We start from the raw sequence: 19,702 nt of genomic DNA, 5'->3' as shown, positions 1-19,702 counted from the left end.
AGAGCTCAATACTTCACATTGAAGCACATTGAAGAGCCTTGTTGTTGAAAATGTGCTGCACAGATAAACTTGCCTTTCTGTTCTAATTGATGACTTAAATTGTAATAAAATTTATTTTTCTGACAGAAATTAAAGAAGTAGTCCCTCCAATTTATTCACTGTTTACAGTCCCTACAGGACTGTGGTTGTTTTGCACTTTATGCAACTAACATAACATCATTACTCATCTACTGTAACTGTGGAAGATAGAATTATATGTTGAACGTGAGGCTACATCTGTGCACGATTGTCTCCCTCAGACAAAACAGAGATTTTCTGTGGCTCAATAATGAATTGCAACATCACATACCTGAGAAATCAGCAAATTCAGGCTTTGCAGAAATATTTTATTATGTTTTAATAAGAAGGGAGACACAAAACAACAAACAATAAACCAGCTAGAGAAGAAAAAAAGCTTTTTGCAACATGAATTTTCAAGAAGAATCTGAAATAAATATATAAATCGGGCTCATCTGTGCTGCAGGATCAGGTTGGTTTTGCAGTTTTAATAAAAATTCACATTATTTTTTTGGTTTTATTAAAGACTTTCTACTTTGTTCTAGTAAAAGCAAATCCAAATACAGAGAAGTTGGTGGGTTTGTTTGGATATCAGTGCAGTCAGAACTGTGTTTAGGCGAACAGAAGCAGTAGAGTCGGATTAGAAACGAGGCGAGAGTCTGAGAGCGGACTGACTTTGTTGGGAGTTTCCTCTCAGGGGTGTGAGTCGACCTCGGCCCTGCTGGTTTGTCTCACACCGTTTTCTCTGTGGTCACACTCGTCTGAGTCGCGGTGGAGTACGTGGGGACGCTGTACTTTGTGAGGACCGATTTAAACTGCTCCAGCGTGGCGTCGGTTCGAACCCCCGTAGGATCAAAGTGAGTCCGACTCACCCTGAAGCCGGCCTCCGTCAGGTACTGAAGAAACTTGTTCAACCTGTGCAGAGAAACATTAAGCATAAATAAAATGTTATGTCTGTACCGAAGAGGCTGACTGCTCATTAACAGCGGACTCTCCGACCAGTTCAGCCCAGAGGAAGAGAGTCACTTACTTGGGCATGTTCATGCCTCTGATGCTGTGGCGGTGGATGCTGTAGTAGAAGGGCGGATGTTCCAGAGAGGCATCAGACTTCAGCTTCTTCACTACATTTCCAGACTCCTCTCCGGTCTTTCTCTTCCCTGCAGAAACACTGAATATTAGAGATCCGAACAGAAAACTAAACGATGTCCAACATGTTTATTTAACCCCTCAAACTTTGCTAAACCCATCTTTACAATCTCATGTTGTTTGGTCAAATCTACAAAAGTGTAGTTTTAAAATTGTAGTTGAGATCCCTAAGATGTCAGATGTGATTACTAAAAAGAAAAGATATTTACATAGAAAATATTTCCAGTTGGTTTTATGGTACAACTATAGATTAACTGTGTTTTGTTTGTGTTTTGGCTTCTTCTAGCTTCAGTGAAGTATTAACACTGTCAGACAGAGTAAAAGAAACTAAAAATCACAAGTTTAAGAGCTTAAAGTTGGCACTCAAACGTAGGTTTTCCCAGCAAAGCATCTTCTTGTAAATTTTCTGTTGGGGGTACAACATAGTTGGGCTACATTGCCCTCTAGAGGACAAATGTTGAGCTGCAGTAACTGAGGCCAAAATTTCACTTTTTCACTTTTGTTTCTAAAGCACGTTTCAAACAACCGGAATTGCGCTGTACAAATTAAATGTACATTTATTAAATGATAAAAGTCCAACATGGGCCCTAGTTGTCTCTTCTTTGAATATTCTGCTTTGAACTCTTAATGTTGATTCACCTGTTCTGCGTTTTGTTATTAGAGTTTCAGGCAACATGTGAAAGCAAGCATGCTGCAGAACAGAGAAGCAGAACTGGGAATAGAAGGCCACAAGTTCCACTGGTTCAGACTGGGACTCATTATGTTATATTGATTATAGAGGTTTCTAAAAACAGTGACTGACTCACCAGACTGATCAGCAGGACCCGACTCATCTCCGCTCTGCAAGGTCTTAATGACGACGCCACACTCCACTGCAGAGGAAACAGAGCATTATTTATACACGTGTTTCGTCATAGGAACATCCGACACACTGTAAAGATGGGGGGGCGGGTGTCAGACTCTTACCCTGGTTAGTGAGAGCGGACGCCCCGTGGACCAAAGACTTGAGGGTGGTGCACTCGGACTCACAGATCAGAGTTTTGACGAGCGGCTGGATGTCGTCCATACTGTGCTGCACCGCCGCCGACAGCATCCTCCTCAGGAAGCCCGTGTTAAACAGACCACCACACCTGGACACACACATCTGTAACTGTACTATACCTGTGAGGACCTTCACTGACGTGATTCTAACCTGAACCCAAAAACCAAGTCTTAAAGTCTAACTTATGTCTCAATATCTCATTTTTGTTTGTTGCGTACACCGGAGGATTTTTAAAGTACATGCCGTATATAGTTACTTTACATAGTGCTCAGAGAGATGTGTATGTGCGGTTAAAGCTGCTGTGTGCAGTGATACTTAAGAGGTCTTTTACCATAATGGACCCAGCTGCACCGCTGTCTTTCCAGGCAGACTTCCGTGACAGTTGCAGGGCAGCGTGTCTGGAAGAAACACAAGTTAGGACATGATTTACCTTCTCTGCATTTAAAAAAACAACAACTTTATCTAGAACAAAAGGACCAGACCTTATACATTTTGACCAACTCACTGAATGACATTAATTAGCTCCAGCTGATTAAATCTGCCGGCTACAGGTGTCTCTACGGCCGATGAGGAAGCCATGATGGTTGTCGACTCAGTGTTCACAAAACTTTTTTTATAGCTTGAAAAACACTGTCAATACTGATACGGGAAATCTCCGTACATCAGTATGTCCTTGTTGAATATCATTCTCATTTTGCTGCACAGAAAATTTGTAAATCCAACACAACGTAGCGTGCGTAACACCAGGGACAAGGATCAAAGTAAGTCCAGGACTTTGGGATGCTATCGCTGGCAGGCTGATAGCAGTAAGTTTATAAATAGTTTAGAATGTTGCCAATAAACTAAACCAAAGCCAAACCATCACATTTTCTTCCTGTGCATCAATTTGACTGAAGTAAGCAAAAGAGCAGCGGTTGGCAATAGGTGGCCCGCGGGCCAGAAATGGCTCAGTCATGACAGCTACAGTGACTCACACAATCACTTCCTCTTAAGTGATTGTGCCTCCAAAATAAAAGCGAGAGAACTTTTTGTGCAGCAGTGTTTTATGTCAAGTTTATTGAGAGCTTTACTTTGAAGAGTTCTGAAGGAAATTCAGAATTGTCTCTGGCCTGCTCCACACACCTCTGAAAAAGCAGACAGTAAACGTGTGATTGGATTCTCTAAAAATAAGCGTCCATAGGTTTATGAATGCGGATCAAACGTCAGGAAGCGCGCACACAATGCAGCTTATGCTTTATTGTGAGCATGTGCAAAAGTGTCCGTCTGCAGCTAGCCTCATTATCAAGGCCCGGGCCCCCCCCCCCTTTCAAATAACGCACGTCTCATGCAAATATAAATATTACTTCATTTCATATCCTGCACAAAACTGGCACATATTTGTTGTCAATTGTTGATCATTTTTTATATTGTCAATTTATATTTGTTATATATTTTATATATTTGTTTATTCCATATTGATATATTTCTACGTTTATTTGTGTCATGTATGTGTAAAACACTACTTTTCAATAAAGCTCCTGATTCTGATTCTTCTAATTATAATTTATTTGTTTATAATCAGTTTGTTTAACAAGACAGAAAAAAAGATTCTGCAGTATGTTGTGATCGATCGTAACCCTCCCAACAGGAGTCCCGCACACGAGTATCCAAGGATTTGAAATAATTTGACTATGTTCTGGCCCACCATGTAACGGCTTGAAAAAAAAAAATTTGGCCTGATGCCAGACTTATTTGCCGACCCCCTGCAGCAGAGACTCACAAACTCGCATGAGGAACGCACCGGCCTTCTATAACTGACAGCACTCACCGTCCACCATGTTGCCCAGTTTGAGGAAGACTCTCTCTTCGCACCACTGACAGTGGACCAGTTTCCTTAACTTCTTCGCTGACTCGTCAGCCTGTGTTGGACCCCTGAGGACTCTCACCACCACCAGGACAAAATGCTCCAACGCCACCGCCAGCAGCACCTCGATGCCTTTGTTGCAGCGAGCCGCCGCTCTACAGCAAACAGCAAGAGATCAGGATTCAGTTCAATCATGTTTTCTTCAGCCTCTGTATCACGTTAGATACAAAATTAAAAGTTCTACCTGGCCACGGTGGCTATGACCATGCGTGCAGCGAGCTCTTTGTAGTACTCGGTGCGTACGATGTGGCAGCCGTAGTGACGCAGGGTGACGTTGGGAGACTTGGAGTACAGAGAGCCCGTGTCGGTGGACGTCACAGAGATGATGCCCAAGTTCCGGACGTTCCTGAAGGCGGCGTCCAGGTAGTTCACCGCCGTCCCATACGGATCCAAGTGACTGAAAGAGATAACGCGACTAATTAAGTCACTTTGTTTCTTTATTTGAAGAATCCAAAAAGCCCCCATGCATCCAAGCTAATCCCTCTTTTACAGACAAGTAAAGTTTGTCAATTACACATTGAAAAAAGACCTCTTAAAGGTTCAGTGTGTGAGATTTAGTGGCATCTAGTGGCGAGGGTTGTAAATTGCAACCATCTGTCCAGTCTACCACTGCCCCCTAACCTTTCAAAGAGCGCAGGACAGCTACGGTGTCTCTTCTGAGACAGCAGAGAGTGGCCAGTCAAGAAATGAGGTTTCTTTAGGTAGATTTATTAAGAAATTATATTTACTGAATTATTCAGTAAAACCATGTGTTATTGTGACTTGGCCACTGAGAGATAACATGGAAAATGTGAGCCAAACACTGTCACTGTTTCTGCACCACAGTCCATTACAGACCACACATTAGATAAAGTTTATACAAACATTGACCACTTCCTCTGTAGTGGTTTTGCCTACAAAATAAAAGCGCAAGAAGCTTGTTTACTACAATTCTGTATTTGGACTTGAACTAAGTTTTTACTTTTGAATGACGTTAAAAGAGTCTGTAGCTGCTTGACACACGTCAGAAAACGTGATTCCCCTAAATGTCCTCAGCCTGGAGATACTGGGGAAATGAAAAAAGCGTCCGCAGGTTGATGGATGAGGATCAAACACCGGAACAAAAACAGTGCAGCACATGACGCGATCTAAGAAACGTTCACTGCAGAATTCATTTGTGGAAGAGAGAGAAAAAAATCTGGACAACAACGGCGCTCTACGGCTCCTAGAACACGTGTCAGAAAGTGTCAATAAAAGGAAACAATCTAAATCTATCTTTCAAAGCTAAATCGATTACAAACATGAACAAATCCTCCTACTTACATGTAGTCGAAGGGCCGCAGGTGCATGATGACATTTGCGTCCATCTTGGCCACCTCCACCGTAGCGATGGGCACTCCCTTGGCTTCACTGCCGGCCACGTCGGGCCCCCGGGGTCCTCGCGAGCATCCGTCCACCCGGATGTTGTTGAGCTCGCAGTTCTCTTTGATCATTTTGACACACGTGTCGCTGATATCCGTTATGGTCACTTTGACGGCGTTACGGAGGTGCTTCGCCCACTGGAGGCCCATAATCCCTGAGAAACAGACGCAAGATGGAGTCGCAAGGTTGCATTGTGGGTCTGGGATTTAAAATATGTGGTTAGGCTTGATAATCAATCTTGATTTAATTTTCTTTAAACTAGGGCTGCAACAAACAACTGTTTTCATTATTAATCACTTATTTTCTCAATGAATCCATCACTGTCTGTCAGAAATGACGTTTTCCTAATAAACCTTTTTAAAACTACTAGTTCTTGCATTTACAAACAGGCATGTTATGTGGTACTAACTTGTGTTTTATTCAGTGGAGTTCTGCTTATTTTAATGCTGCTTTCATTATTTCAGGAGATGATTACAGTCTCACCTGTGGCTCCAAAAGCATCCAGACACTCGAGCGGGTTTCTCTCTTCAGCCAGAACAGCCAGCGAACAAAACACCAGCTGCCTGAAACACACACACAAATTCAAACGTCAAAAAATCTGCGCGTATATTTCTGTAAGAACTCGTTTCGTTGTGCGTGCCGACCTGTTGGTCTTCATCTTGCGGTTGAAGTAGGTGTCACTCTTCTGCGGGGTGGTGTGGTTTGGGAGGAGCTGGACGTTGGTTCCGAGTTCTTTCATGATTTCATACGCCTGGCCGGAGGGAGCTGCTGACACATTCAATCACAGTAGCATCACTTTTTACACTGGATTTTGTTGCATGAGGACAAAGGAGTCTCTGGGGATTCACCGACTCGCAGCTCAAAGCGACGCCTCAGCAGACAGGACCGGTGAGGAATAAGGAGATCTGGACATAAAGCATGTCTCTCATAGGACAGAAGGTTCCGGGCGTTGCTTAGCCAAAGCTACATTACCACAGCATGTGTATGAATAAATAATTCTAGTGTGTTTTCATAGATTTTTCTGCATGGTGTACAAGTAACCTGTCATCTTAAGTGTGCTGAACTTGATGGCAGTTGCCTAATTACACATCGATCTAAGGGAAATATCTGACCCTTTAGTTTCCCCAGACTGCGTCTGTCTGCTGCTGAGCAGCTCGTGTTGTACAGCAGCTTCTTCTCTGAAAACAGCTTGAAATGACGCAATGAGACACTTGTGGGCTGGAAAAACCACAAGAATGAGCTGAAAGCCGCCATAAAGCTCCGTAGAGCCAAAGGGAGCTGCAGAGCTTAGAGAGAGATCCGTTGGTTGATCACTCGACTGATCGCTTTTACATATTGATTATAGCCATTTTCAAACCAACTGAATCAAAAGTTTTAGTTGACCTCAGACGGTCGGTCACTAGTTCGAGGTCAAGTTTATTCTTATAGCACATTTAAAAACAACCCTAGTTGACCAAAGTGCTTTCCAGGTTCAGAATACACAACATATATATAACATATAATATACATGACAACAACAGTAGAGAAGGTCGATAATGTCAATACTCAACTCTGTTTGAAGGCCAAGGAAAAGAGGTGGGGCTTTAGCAAGAACTTAAAAGTGTCAGCGGTCCGAGCATTTCTTATGTCAACAGGTAAAGTATTCCAAAGCTTAGGAGCAGCTAATGAAAAGGCTCGATCTGGGGACATCGAGGAGCATCTGATTGGATGACCTCAGCGCTTTGACAGGACTGTGTGTGCATGTAAAAGTTCTGATAAAAATGGTACACAACCCTTTTAAGTTTTTAAAAACTAGTAATAAAATGTTAAAATCAATCCTAAAGCGGACAGGACACTACTACAACCAGAGGATGCTGTCTATGAGCAGCTGATGTCACAAACTTCATCAGACTGTAGAGCGCTGACAGGAAATGGGGGCCGGAGACGGAGATGTTTCTCACATTGACCACCGGGACGCCCCGGCCATGATCAAACACGGTTATGTCGTGGATATGATAACTCAGCTAGGGCTGGCTGTCAGCAGGTGGGTCGCCCACTAATCAGAAGATCAGTGTTTTGATCTCTGGCTCCTCCGGTCTGCATGTCGAAGCGTCCTTGTGTAAGAACGTGTGTCAGAGTGATTTCTGAATGTGACAAGCCGTGCAAAACGCTTTTGAGCGGTCGGAAGATTTTAAAGGCGCTATACAACTGCAGTCCACATTTTTTCAATCAGCTAGAACAGTAAAAACTCTTGATCTTAACAACAGGTACAGGTGATATCATGATATTAAAGGGACCAAACCTCCAGACGAATGTTATCGTAGTAAAGGGGCATTCCAAAAAGTGTACACACGAGGATCAGTTTACTCATGAGGAGCACGACACAGCCCGTGTTGTTGTATAATACATCTGTGGCTCTGGAGGAGCTCCGTCAAGTCTGAGAAAATAACCCGCTTCAGCCTGGAGACTACAAACCAGTGCTACAGCATCCAGGTGTAAGGAGTTTTAGATCAGCCGGGGAAGGTCTCGCTGAGATACAGTAGTATAGCGTTGCATTAAGGGAAGTGTAGGATCCAGTATTTTGTAGAGCCTGGATGTCTCAACCATCACTGCTTTAATTCTGCTCATTTGTTTTTTAACACGTCTCTAGTGAGTCCCCCCGATCGCCCCGTGTTCAGCCAGTGAAGCGATTGTGGGTGTCGGAGTTTATTACCCGGCTCCTCGAACGTGGTGTCCGAGCTCCCGGAGTAGCTGGCTTCAGTCTCTCCTTTGTTGACGTGTCGCTTCAGGTGGCTGACCATGTCCGTCTTACGGGCGATGGTGACAGAACACACGACACAGTGGTAGTGAGCCACGTGTCTCCCCGAGGCCTGGAAAGGGTTTAATACAAAACAATTACTGGTTATGGAAACAAAAGTACTGCAGATACTTTACAGTATTGTCATGTGGCAGGACTAAAAGGAGTACAGACAGAAGTGTTTAAATCAGATCTTACTAGGTCTCAGAAACCATCTCCATTTTCCTTATAGTTACCAGTTCACACCGTGTACCAAATTCATTTATTAAGAAATTACAGGACTGTCAGCTGTTCTCTGCTTTACATCAACCAATAAAAGGACAGAACCCAGGCAGCTTTAATTAGACAGCAAATTATTGTAAAGAAGTGGAAGACACCTCAAGAAAAGTTCTTGAGTGGGGAAGATTTATTTCTAAGAAAGCTGTTTTGTATTTTAGTGTCATGTGTGTGTTTGGTTGAGCAGCGAGAGGGAAAATGAGGCTGTGTCAAAATAAAAAATTGCAATAATCATAAAAACAGAAACCGCAGGACCCTTGAATTAAAGCCGCTGAAGGGAACCTGATCTGTGGACAGTTTGTGTGTTTTAATTCCTCACCTGATCTCCACTGAGGCTGGGCTTCAGGTTTCTGCAGGGCAGGTGGCAGATGCACATCCTCTGGCCTGTTAAAGGTCAACAATTAAGTTGTTTGAATTAGGATTTGATGGCGTGTCTTCCCATTCAGCCTAATTTCCTGACATCAAGATATCAGTAATGTCAGTTTCAAACCTGTTTATTTATTTATTTATTTATTTTACACGTCCGGAAATCACTATATTTATCTTTGTGTAATTTTTCAGACCTTTACAAGCACTCTAAAAAAGGATGTGGACTCTTCTCCACGTCCTGTGAGGCTGTTCTCGTGCTCTAACAGTATAAATGTACTCTAAAATCTATGAAAATAGCAAAAAATAATGCTAAAAGTGAAGCATTATTTTAAGCTGTAACCACTAAACCATCTATATTTTTACTTTATAAGAGACTCAACTGATTATAAATCCTCACTGATGAACTTCAAATCAATGTCCCGTACATGTTTCTTCCATCTTAGAAACATTGCCCGACTCAAACGTGTTGTTTCAGAGACAGAACTAGAGACGATCAATCGTGCATTCACTTCATCCTGATTAGACCACTCTAACCCCCTCTTCACCTGCCTCAGCAAGGCGTCTCTGGACCGTCTACAAATGGTCCAGAACGCTGCTGCTAGGCGGTTAACCAGGTCTTGCAAGACAAGTCCCATCACACCCATCCTGCCATCGTTACATTGGCTCCACGTCAGTTTTCTACGTGTAGAGCCCTGCATGGTCAGGCACCTGGGTACATCTCCGACCTGCTTCACCCGTATACCACCACTAGGCCACTTAGGTTCTTCTAAGAACAAAAGGTGACTGTGGAACGCCTTTTCCATCTACTTGCATTACGCAGGAGAAGTATTTTACTGAAGCTGACCTTTGTTTCGCCAGGCGCCATCTAAAGTGTGCAAACGTCTGTTAACGCTTACGTTTCATTGATTATTAATGATTAATATTTTACGAAGTTGTTTCTTTACAATTGTTCTTTTCTTACTCTTTTAAATCACTTTGAGACTTTGTTCCGGGACGAATGAAACACTTTTCAGATAAACGTCATTTTAAAATATCACGTTACAGACAGAAATCATTTGTTGCTGTCATCAACAACTCACGTGTGTGTTCTATCAACACCAGGTGTTCTCTTGTTAAAATGTGGAACGACTTCAGTATAATTTCACTTTGAAGGAAAGGTGCGCATTGTTTCATCCGTCCCTACTGTGCAGGACGGATGAAACACAATGATATACATTTAAATAGTTTAAGTTATTCTTGTTTTTATTTAGAAAGCTTGACACTGCCCTTCTTAATACGTAATTGCAAACTAAATATGTCCTTTATCTTAATAAAAAATAGTATAAATACAACTTAGCAAGCTGACTGGAAAATCTAACAGCTAATGCACATTTGGATTAGATTTGGCTGCCGTTTTTATCTACATCTGCAGCCTGTTTTCCTGCTCTACTGTGAAGATCCTGTTATTTGGCTGTGAGCATCCTGGTGGTCCAGCCTGCAGCCTGGTGGACTCTGCCCCCCTCCCGCCGGTTCTAAATAAGGTAGAATGGATTGAAACAGGTGTTTCAATCGTCCCGACAGTGACGCTTGACGTTTAAACTTCACTCGCTTCTAAACTGTAAAACTTTGACATTTCAAATTTCAGGATGTGTTAAAGTACTAACTAATCTTTCATGACCACGGCACATGGAACAATAAACTCAACTCGTCATTCAAAAAGAAAAAGATTGCTTGAGTGAATTTACTTTCTGTGACTGAAAACAGCTTCTTTCATATAACTACATGAAAGTGTGACGTATCCACCTGATTTTTCCCGGTTCTGTTAAATACTGTGTTCTGTATGTGCTGAGCTAGTTTGGCATATCAGATGTATGTATGGGCTCCGAGAAAATCTCTGTTTCATTCGTCCCGAGTCTCTCCCCTGTTTACCTAAGTCTTGTCTGACCATCGGCTAATTACGTCAACACTAATTTTCCCTGCCGGTGTTTGCAGGTTTGTCTAAATGCTTTTTGGTGAGTAAATGTTTGGACAACAGTGTTTGTCTCTTTCCAGTTCTCAACACGACGGTGTCCCTGTGCACAAAACCAGCTCCATAAATAAAGTGGTTTTCCCAGTTTGGTGTGGAAGAACCTGACTGGCCTGCACACAGAGTCCTGACCTCAACACATCCAGCCCTCTTTTGTATGAACTGGAACGCCGACCTGATCACCAGCGTGTGACTAAGTGTTTCACCTTCAAACTCCACGTAGACTTTCCAGTGGAGGTTCTGCAGGTGTCGGCGGAGCTTGTGGCTGTAGCAGGCTTTAAACTTCTCCTCAGGACACAGAGGACACGACTTCCGTCCCGCTGATGAGAGAAAACACAACATCACTAAGGCTGCAGCTAACAATTGGTTTCATTATTATTTTCTTGATTAATCGACTGGTCTATAAAATATATTTAAAAAAACAACATTTTAAATATGAAATCTTTAATGTTTTGTCATCGTTCACCCATCGTTTAAAGCACCAAAAATGACCAACTAAGCTTAAACAAGTTAAATGTGGCCATTTTTACTTGAAAAATGACTTGAACAGTTAATCAATGATGAAAATAGTTTGATTAAGTGTCCTCTGTTTCCTCTACGTCATCTCATTTATTTTATCACAATAAGAAAAAGAGAGGAATGATGAAGATTTACTGAAGAGCTGAACTTACCACCACTGAGTTCAACCAGCATCTCGAGGCCTTCCAGTTTAGTGTGGATGGAGATGTGTCTCTCTGTTGGTAGAAAAGGAGAATAATCGTTATTTTCATCAGGTCAAAATGTCAGAAAACATCAATCTGTAAAGTTTTAGTCATCCTGTCATTAAAGTTTCCTCCTTAAAATTCCACAAATACAGATGAAGCTGACAAAGCCATCACTAACTGATCAATACACAGGAACAGCTGTTATTAAAAAAGGTACCAATAGTTGTGGTTGAGGGTTTGGCATCGCTGTCTGCAGCAGCTTCGCTCTTCGCCGGCTGTTCTGCAGCTTGGTCACCATCGCCGCCTACACTCACACACACACACACACACAGAGGATTGTTTCAGAGCAGCTACACAGAAAACACTGTTATCATGTTAGTATGCTGTAATCTATTAGACTTTATAGATCCTACACTGGGAAAATTCACTTGTTACGACAGCTCCAGATACAACACAACCATCCATCGTCTTCAACCTCTGATCCTGTACATTCACAGGATCCTGCTGTCCGCTCTCTCAGCAACGGGCATCTCGAGTAAAGCACTCCTGTGTTTCGAATCCTACCTCTCGGGGTGTTCCTACAATGTTTTGTGGCAAGGACACTTATCCTCCTCCCACTGCCTCTCCACATGGGTGCCCCAAGGCTCAGTGCTTGGGCCCCTTCTCTTCTCAATTTACACCACCTCACTGGGGCCGATCATTCGCTCGCACGTATCATCTTCCTACCACTGCTACGCAGACGACACGCAACTCTACCTATCCTTCCCGCCAGGCGATCCCACCGTCTCGGCGCGGATCTCGGACTGTCTCTCTGACATATCTGCATGGATGAAGGCTCGCCACCTTCAACTAAACCTCTCTAAGACTGAACTCTTGGTCATTCCAGCCAAGCAAACTATCCACCATAACATCACACTACAAATTGACTCCTCAACCATCACTCCAACCAGGGTGGTGAGAAACTTGGGTGTCATGATTGATGACCAGCTGTCCTTTTCAGACCATGTTGCTACTGTCTCTCGGTCATGCCGCTTTGCTCTATACAACATAAGGAAAATCAGGCCCTACCTCACTCAGTACGCCACTCAGCTTCTGGTACAGGCCATGGTCATCTCTCGCATCGACTATTGCAATGCCCTCCTAGCAGGTCTTCCAGCTTGTGCGGTGAAACCCTTACAAATGGTTCAGAACGCAGCAGCGCGTCTGGTTTTTGATCAGCCCAAAAGGACTCATGTCACTCCATTACTCAGTGACCTCCACTGGCTCCCCGTGGCCTCCAGAATCAGATTCAAGTCACTAATGCTGCATACAGAGTGACTACTGGGTCTGCACCATCTACCTAAACTCCATAATACAAGTTTACGTTCCTTCTCGGCCGCTACGCTCCTCCAACAAATGCCGCCTGGATCTGCCATCCCTTCACACAAAGCGACCTCAGTCCCTGCTCTCATCTGTGACACCACTATGGTGGAAGGAGCTACCACACGCCATCAGAGCAGGGGCGTCGCTCTCCAACTTCAAGAAGCTCCTAAAAACTCTTCTGAGAACACTTCCTCTTATAACTCCTAACTTCTAACAAGCACTTCCTGTGCTCTTTTCTTCTTCTTCTTCTTCTTCTTCTTCTATCTCCTTACAATTAAATAGTATTGACTATCACTTTTTGGTTAACTCTTACTTCTTTCCCTAGGTATTTACTCCATTGATGCGATATGTGCCATTAGCGGTTACTAGTATTTATTGCCAGTTGGAGATCTCATGCTGTATTTGATGCTTTGTTTCTGCTTGTATGTTGTTTCTTAAATGTAAGTCGCTTTGGATAAAAGCATCTGCTAAATGAGTAAATGTACAGGGACGCGGGGCTGCAGCCAATCCCAGCTCACATTAACATTAAATAAAAAATATAAGATAGGCCTATAATAGAAACAGAAAAATAAGAATAAGAGTTATGTATGTCTGCTGATTGTAGTCATGGCCCTGTAACAGTAATATGAATACATACAATTAGAAACTTTTTGGTGATTGGCCAACTTCGTGTCGGGGATATTAATGAACATATCAGCTTGCATCAGTGTAAATATGCCATATCTGTGGTACTACCATACCCAGCAGGTCATTACAAGGTCAATACAAAAAGGATAAAATGATAAAAGAGACACCACAACATACAAGACTTTATGCTTCACTCTGCAGATCATGAGCTGGTTTCCAAAGTAAAACAGGTATCAGGTGCAAGATGTTATGTTAGACATGCATGTTTAAAATGCCATTCTATGCAATTTAATGTATTCAGTGCAGTAAAGTGCTGCATCGAGAGTAATTTGGTCTCCTGACCTCAGTGTGTTCAGTTTCTAAGGCCCTGATCTGTTCCCACTGCTGAACAGATGATCTTATGTTGTTTACAGAAGTTAACAGCATCAGTGCTTAAATGTCAGCTGGCATTAGTTGGTTTCTTTTTCCTCTTTAAATTAAAACCACCCTCTCTCCGTGGCCGTTAAACCGTGAACGAACCTTTAATAAACAGACAGTTTAACGTCCAAACGGAGCGGCTCTGCGGTCCTGTAGTGCAGCTCCGCGGTGAGGCCGTGTCTCCCGAAACTGTAGCGCAAGTGCAACCCAAAATACAACACTCTGATAAAGCCTCTGCGAAGAGCTACACTACTGTACTCAACCGGTAACAACAACGGTTCAGCTAATGTCAGCTCAAGCCCTTTTGTCGCTGCTATTGTTGACTATTTAGGTCCCATGGCGGAGCTCCGTCGTGAGGCCCTCGTTTAGTTCAGCACTTACAAACTCAGATCCTCCGCGAATTCGCTGCGCAGCGCAGATGGGGCCTAAACTACAATTTATTCTCCACTTTAACACCCTAAATTTAGTGTCCAAACGACAGACGGGGTGCAGTTTACTTACGTTTGATATCGACGTCCTCCTGGTGTAGCTGAGCAGCGTCTGCCTCTTTGAGCTCCGCCATTGCTGACTACAGCAACATACGCAGGAAATAGCTCCTTCGTACGTAGTTTACGTAAACTGCGCAGGTTTTAGTTGCCACTTCATTTAGTACCAGTCTTTTTATATACAGTCTATGGTAACAGCACGTAACGGTTAAATAAAGCATTAAAACAACTGTATAACATATATCTACTGTGATACATGAACAAATAAGAGCTTCTGTATGTACTAAAAGTGTTTTTCTGTTAAAAAGTCATGTCATGCAGCTTTGTGCTGTATAATGACAATAAACAACCTTGTCAGCATTATTAAAAATAAATGTTCAAATAAACACACCAGGAACTACATACAAGGTCTCCAGGTCAACTGTTCTAGACTTCACTTACATTTATTCATTTATCCAAAGCGACTTACAATTGCCATACATGTCAGAGGTCACACGCCTCTGGAGCAACGAGGGGTTAAGTGTCTTGCTCAGGGACACAATGGTGGATGTCTCACAGTGGGAATCGAACCCTGGTCTCTCACACCAATGGCAAGCATCTTCTCCGTGCGCCATCACCACCCCACTTCACTTTATGGAGAAATTAATTTGCAGAAAATGTGGCTAATGCAGACAAATTCTGTCTTAACACACACACACACACACACACACACACACACACACACACACACACACACACACACACACACACACACACACACACACACACACACACACAGCTCAATTTCTATTTGCTGACATAAAATAATATTTTATAGGGTTTTTTGTATCTTGGAGATGGCCATGCTTATGGCAACATAATATAAAGTTAAATAAATACCTACAGTTCAGAAATTAATTAAAATTTAATCAAAAGGCTTTTTTTTCTTTTAGCCAACCAGCTACTTCAGAAAGTCAGAGGTAAAATTCTGAGTTTAGAAGCTCACATTTCTAACTAGCTAGCTGGCATGCATATATTTTACCTCAGACTTTCTGCTAATGAAGCTCCAGCAACCTCATGGTTTAAAAGTCTGAGAAATAAATTATAGGAAAACTAATAACACAAGTTTATTTCTACAACATAGGTCTATAATCCCCTTTTAACCAGCTACTTGTAGTATATTTTATCTGTAATTTGGACATATTAAAGTGATTTCACACCATGGCCCCCCCATGGGGGGGGGGGGGGGGGGGGGGTTGCCTTTTCCCTAAAAAAAATACATTTGATTAAATACTAATTAATTTGTCAACTTTAGCTATTTACAATTTATTTATAACATGTTACCTAAAGCATTGCCTTCTTAAAGATCCAAAGGAAATCAATAAAATGTTCTTTAATGTGTCATTGAGTTTGGGGGCTGCAGTTTCTATTCCTGAGAAACGAAAGTCGAGGCGCATCTAGGAATCTGAATCTGCTCAGTGCACGCAGTCTGTGCTCAAAAGTCACCCGGGAGTCTATATTTTTTTTCCATACCTTTGCTTTCCGAAGGTCACTGAAGAGGAGTTGCTGCAGTGTTTTATCCCTCAAGTCGGCCGCCGCGCACACTTTACGTGCAAACAGCCCCGCCCGTGGTTTCCTCTTCGACTTCAGTGAGAACATTTAAAAGCTGCTCAACAACATCCTTCTCAGCAAAGCAGGACATCGTTGAACCCATCGCAACGTCGAGGAAACAGCTTAATAATGAGGTGAGGAGCTGCTTCTGCATTTCATGTCCGTGGACGAGTAAATAAAGAGGATCGTTATGATTTATTTAATGTTTTATTATGGCGTCCCAGAAGGCCAAATATTAACATTAAATATCCGACAAGTCAATGACGCAGTTTTCAATCACTGCTGCTCAGTTATCCATTACTTCTTCTGCTGCTGCTCCTTTTCTCTCCTTTCTTTCTTTAGTCTTTACTTACTTTCTCTCTTCCTGTTTGTTGTGGTTTTTAACACTTTTTCCTGCATCTGTTGTTTTCTGAAAGTTGAAAGAATCCCACAAAAATATTATTTTTAAATGTGTTTTTTGTTTTAATACAATGAATTCATTGTTCTTGTAATTTTTGTTTTCTACTTTATAGTTATGCTCAAAAAAATAAAAATAAAAATGTGGGTCTAATGTGATCTAGAGTCTTACATCATTGCTTAATTCCGTCCTCTTCTGTATTTCCTCATCCATTGTTTCCATCTTCTCTTTCGTTTCTTTACTACATTTAATTTTTCCTGTCTTTACTTCCTTGTTCTCTTCTGTCTCACTCCATTTCTTTCCTCCCTGATGCTCTTTGCTCCGTTTCTATCCACATCAGATGAAAGGTGGTTGTCCAAACGTAGCAGCACACTTCACTGCTGATGATGCGTTTTAATATTTGCCATTTTTATTCTCCATCAGTGCCGCTCAGAGTCCAACAACACTGGCGTCCAAACTGGAAGCCCTGCAGTGCCACTTCACCTGGGATCTGGACCCCAACAGGTCCAAACTTCTCCGGCTCAGGGACAAGCTGGAGGACATCGGCACCGAGGAGGGAAACAGCTGGCTGGGTCACATTTACAACCTGCGGGGGTTCATTCAGTACCAGCTGGGGTTCACAGAAGACGCCCAGAGTTTGTTCAGCAGGGCTGCAGAGGCCTTCCGCCAGATGAGGAACTCAGATGAGGGTCCCTGGTTGGTGGTGCACTACGGGAACATGGCTTGGCTGCAGCACCACCTGGGAGACCAAGCAGAGAGTCAGGCTCACCTGACAAAGGTCGACACCCTGATGGAAAAATACCCATCTCCATCCCAGGACGAGCTCCATCCGGAGATCTACGCTGAGAAAGCCTGGACCCTGATGAAGTTCGGCGCCGATAAAAAGCGTCTGGCTGCAGATTACTTCCAGAGAGCCATCAGGATGCAGCCGGACATGGTGGAGTGGAACACCAGCCACATCTTAGGGTTAGTGAGTGCTTTAAAGCACAGCAACACGGGGCTGAAGGCTGACATCTTGGAGAACATGAGACTCGCCAAGGAACAGGATCCAGAGAACTTGTACCTCGCTGTTCACTACCTTGAGCAATGTGGTAAGAAAGGAGACAGGATTGAAGATGAGGCACGCGAGTTAGGCAGAAAGGTTGTGAGAAATCCTCTCGGCAGCTACAGCGGGATGAAAGCGGTGCTGAGGGTTTACAGAAACTACGTATCTGTCGATGAGGCCATTGATTTGGCAGAGGAGGCTCTGGAACAACATCCAGATGAGCGTTATCTGAAGAGATGCGTGGCCCTCTGCTACAAATGGAAGATCATTTTTTTCAGAGAGAGTCACCCAAAACAAAGCATGATAGACCGAGCGATCAGTCTCCATAAGGAGGTCATTTCTCTTTACCCCCATTCTTCGCTCGTGAAAAAAATTGATCTCGCAAACATATACGCAAAGTCCCATCGTGACCAGGCTAAAGCTGAGGAGATGTACCAGGAACTGCTAGACAGTGATCTGGAACCTGCAGATAAACAGATGCTCTACAACAACTACGCAAAATATTTAAACTTCGATCGACGAGATAGCAACGGCTCAGTGAAATATCACATGAAGGCGGCTGCGATACCGCAACAGTCCTTCTTTCGAGAGAACAGCATCAGAGTTCTGGAGAAGCTTAAAGACAGGAGGAGGAACCGCATGTGCAGAGAAATAGAGCTGTTTCTGGCAAACCTGCAAGAGCCGTAGTGTTTTTAACAGCTCTGGGTCAAATTCCACAAAGAAATGTAGGTAGTGCATTACCTAAAATATCTTTACATACATTCATATCTTTACATACACATTAGGAAAACTTGTGGAAAATTTTAAGTTAAAATGGAAATGACCCACTAATCGCAGTGCCACAGGAAGTGATGTTTGGCCCCATTCAATGCAAATAATGAGTGCAGATTTACTTCACCTCTGATGGCGATTCCACTGAAAATAATTGCTTTTGTGCTAGAAAGCTGATAAAGCGCCCTCTTGCGTGCCTTTTCCAGTGCAGGAAAGGTGATGCAGTGCCATATACACTGATCAGCCATAACATTACGACCGCCTGCTGGTCTCCCTTTCGCCGCCAAAACAGCCCTGACCCGGATCGGACCACACGGCCAAGCCTTTGCAGTCCGTGACCCCGTTGCCGTTTCACAGCTTTTCCTTCCTTGGACCACTTTTGATAAGTACTGACCACTGCAGACCTTTTTGGAGATGCTCAAATCCTTACGCTGCCCATTTTAGCTCCTATTTGTTTTTTGTCAGTGGTCATGATGTAATGGCTGGTGGGTGTAGACTCCTCTACATCCTAGAAAAGGTTTCACCATAAATGCATTATGACTTTCTCCATGCTCTTTTCTTCACCTATTATATTTAGAGTATATCCTTTAAAGGCAGGTTTCAAGAAGTTTTTACACTATAATTCAGCTATTGGAAAACAAAGGCTGTTTAAAATCTAAAAACGTTTACACTGTATGGGCCTTTAAATAACATCCACTGTGGACAATAATTCAGTAAACTACATTATTAATTAAAAGATTTTGATGAGATGTTTTTTAAAACTTTAAACTATCTATAACCCTGCTGTTTACTATATTGTTATTTTTATTGTTTATGTAAGAACCTAATGCACTCTGTATGAAATCTGCTTTGCTGTAAGCTTTGGAGTAGTGAAAATAAAACTTTCTGCTAAGGAATGTAATAGTTAACGATGTAAAACCCAAATATTATTGCCAGATGCAACTGACTGAAAGCATAGAAAGTTGGTCAAGTTGTCTCATATACACAATACTAATAAACATGTACGCTAAGAAATGGTCTTAGAGTTTTTTGTTTTGGAGGTTACAGTGCTTTCCGTGCGGCTCACAGGGCGCTGATGGGACGCCGATCAAACTACAACTTTTGAAAGCTGCTGCCGACATCAAATTAGGAAACTGAGAAGCAAAAAAGGTTTATTTATTCCCTGTGTAAGTCTGATGTCTGAGATTTTTTGGGGGAAAAAATGTTTAATTTAACTATAGTTTATTATTTATTTATTTATTATTTATTATTGCAAAGTTCATTGGAGCCATTTCTGTTTAATTGTACCCTATAGAGTAGCATGAAAACTGGACCACAGCTGTAATGTTT

At 42.6% G+C, this 19,702-nt stretch overlaps 2 protein-coding genes across 4 annotated transcripts; one reads left to right on the top strand and one right to left on the bottom strand.

Annotated features, from left to right (window-relative positions):
* Positions 1–346: 346 nt before the first annotated feature.
* On the bottom strand, positions 347–16,203 carry trmt1l (tRNA methyltransferase 1-like). 3 transcript variants are annotated; one of them, XM_038714979.1, is made up of 16 exons: positions 16,083–16,203; positions 11,897–11,983; positions 11,647–11,709; positions 11,182–11,295; positions 8,921–8,985; positions 8,242–8,398; positions 6,194–6,317; positions 6,033–6,112; positions 5,451–5,703; positions 4,333–4,545; positions 4,053–4,243; positions 2,577–2,643; positions 2,170–2,333; positions 2,010–2,075; positions 1,088–1,214; positions 347–972 (listed from the first exon to the last, which is right to left on the bottom strand). In XM_038714979.1, exons 3-16 carry the CDS (start codon positions 11,666–11,668, stop codon positions 789–791), a joined length of 1,827 nt encoding a protein of 608 aa, XP_038570907.1. In that variant the 5' UTR covers positions 11,669–11,709; positions 11,897–11,983; positions 16,083–16,203; the 3' UTR covers positions 347–788. The 3 variants fall into 3 exon arrangements, with proteins under 3 accessions (XP_038570907.1, XP_038570905.1, XP_038570906.1); XM_038714977.1 differs by lacking the exon at positions 16,083–16,203 and adding an exon at positions 14,587–14,675; XM_038714978.1 differs by lacking the exon at positions 16,083–16,203 and adding an exon at positions 14,587–14,675 and having other exon boundaries at positions 6,194–6,314.
* On the top strand, positions 16,156–19,387 carry LOC119900213 (interferon-induced protein with tetratricopeptide repeats 1-like). The gene is made up of 2 exons (XM_038714980.1): positions 16,156–16,294; positions 16,981–19,387. Exons 1-2 carry the CDS (start codon positions 16,290–16,292, stop codon positions 18,287–18,289), a joined length of 1,314 nt encoding a protein of 437 aa, XP_038570908.1. The 5' UTR covers positions 16,156–16,289; the 3' UTR covers positions 18,290–19,387.
* The last annotated feature ends 315 nt before the right edge of the window (positions 19,388–19,702 follow it).

The sequence above is a fragment of the Micropterus salmoides genome, unplaced genomic scaffold (assembly GCF_014851395.1).
Source record: "Micropterus salmoides isolate LMB-PRFRI ecotype aquatic unplaced genomic scaffold, ASM1485139v1 Ms_hic_scaffold_13, whole genome shotgun sequence".
Classification (NCBI taxonomy): domain Eukaryota; kingdom Metazoa; phylum Chordata; class Actinopteri; order Centrarchiformes; family Centrarchidae; genus Micropterus; species Micropterus salmoides.
The sequence above is the reverse complement of the archived record's forward strand: the minus strand, read 5'-3'. Positions and strand labels throughout refer to the sequence as shown.

Excerpts from the sequence above, each read along its gene's own strand:
- trmt1l (XM_038714977.1), bottom strand. The coding sequence starts at position 14,647 with ATGGCGGAGCTCAAAGAGGCAGACGCTGCTCAGCTACACCAGGAGGAC. Across the intron at positions 11,296-11,646 it reads GCTGGTTGAACTCAGTGGTG|CGGGACGGAAGTCGTGTCCT; the intron begins GTAAGTTCAGCT and ends TTCTCTCATCAG. Across the intron at positions 6,318-8,241 it reads CACCACGTTCGAGGAGCCGG|CAGCTCCCTCCGGCCAGGCG; the intron begins GTAATAAACTCC and ends TGAATGTGTCAG.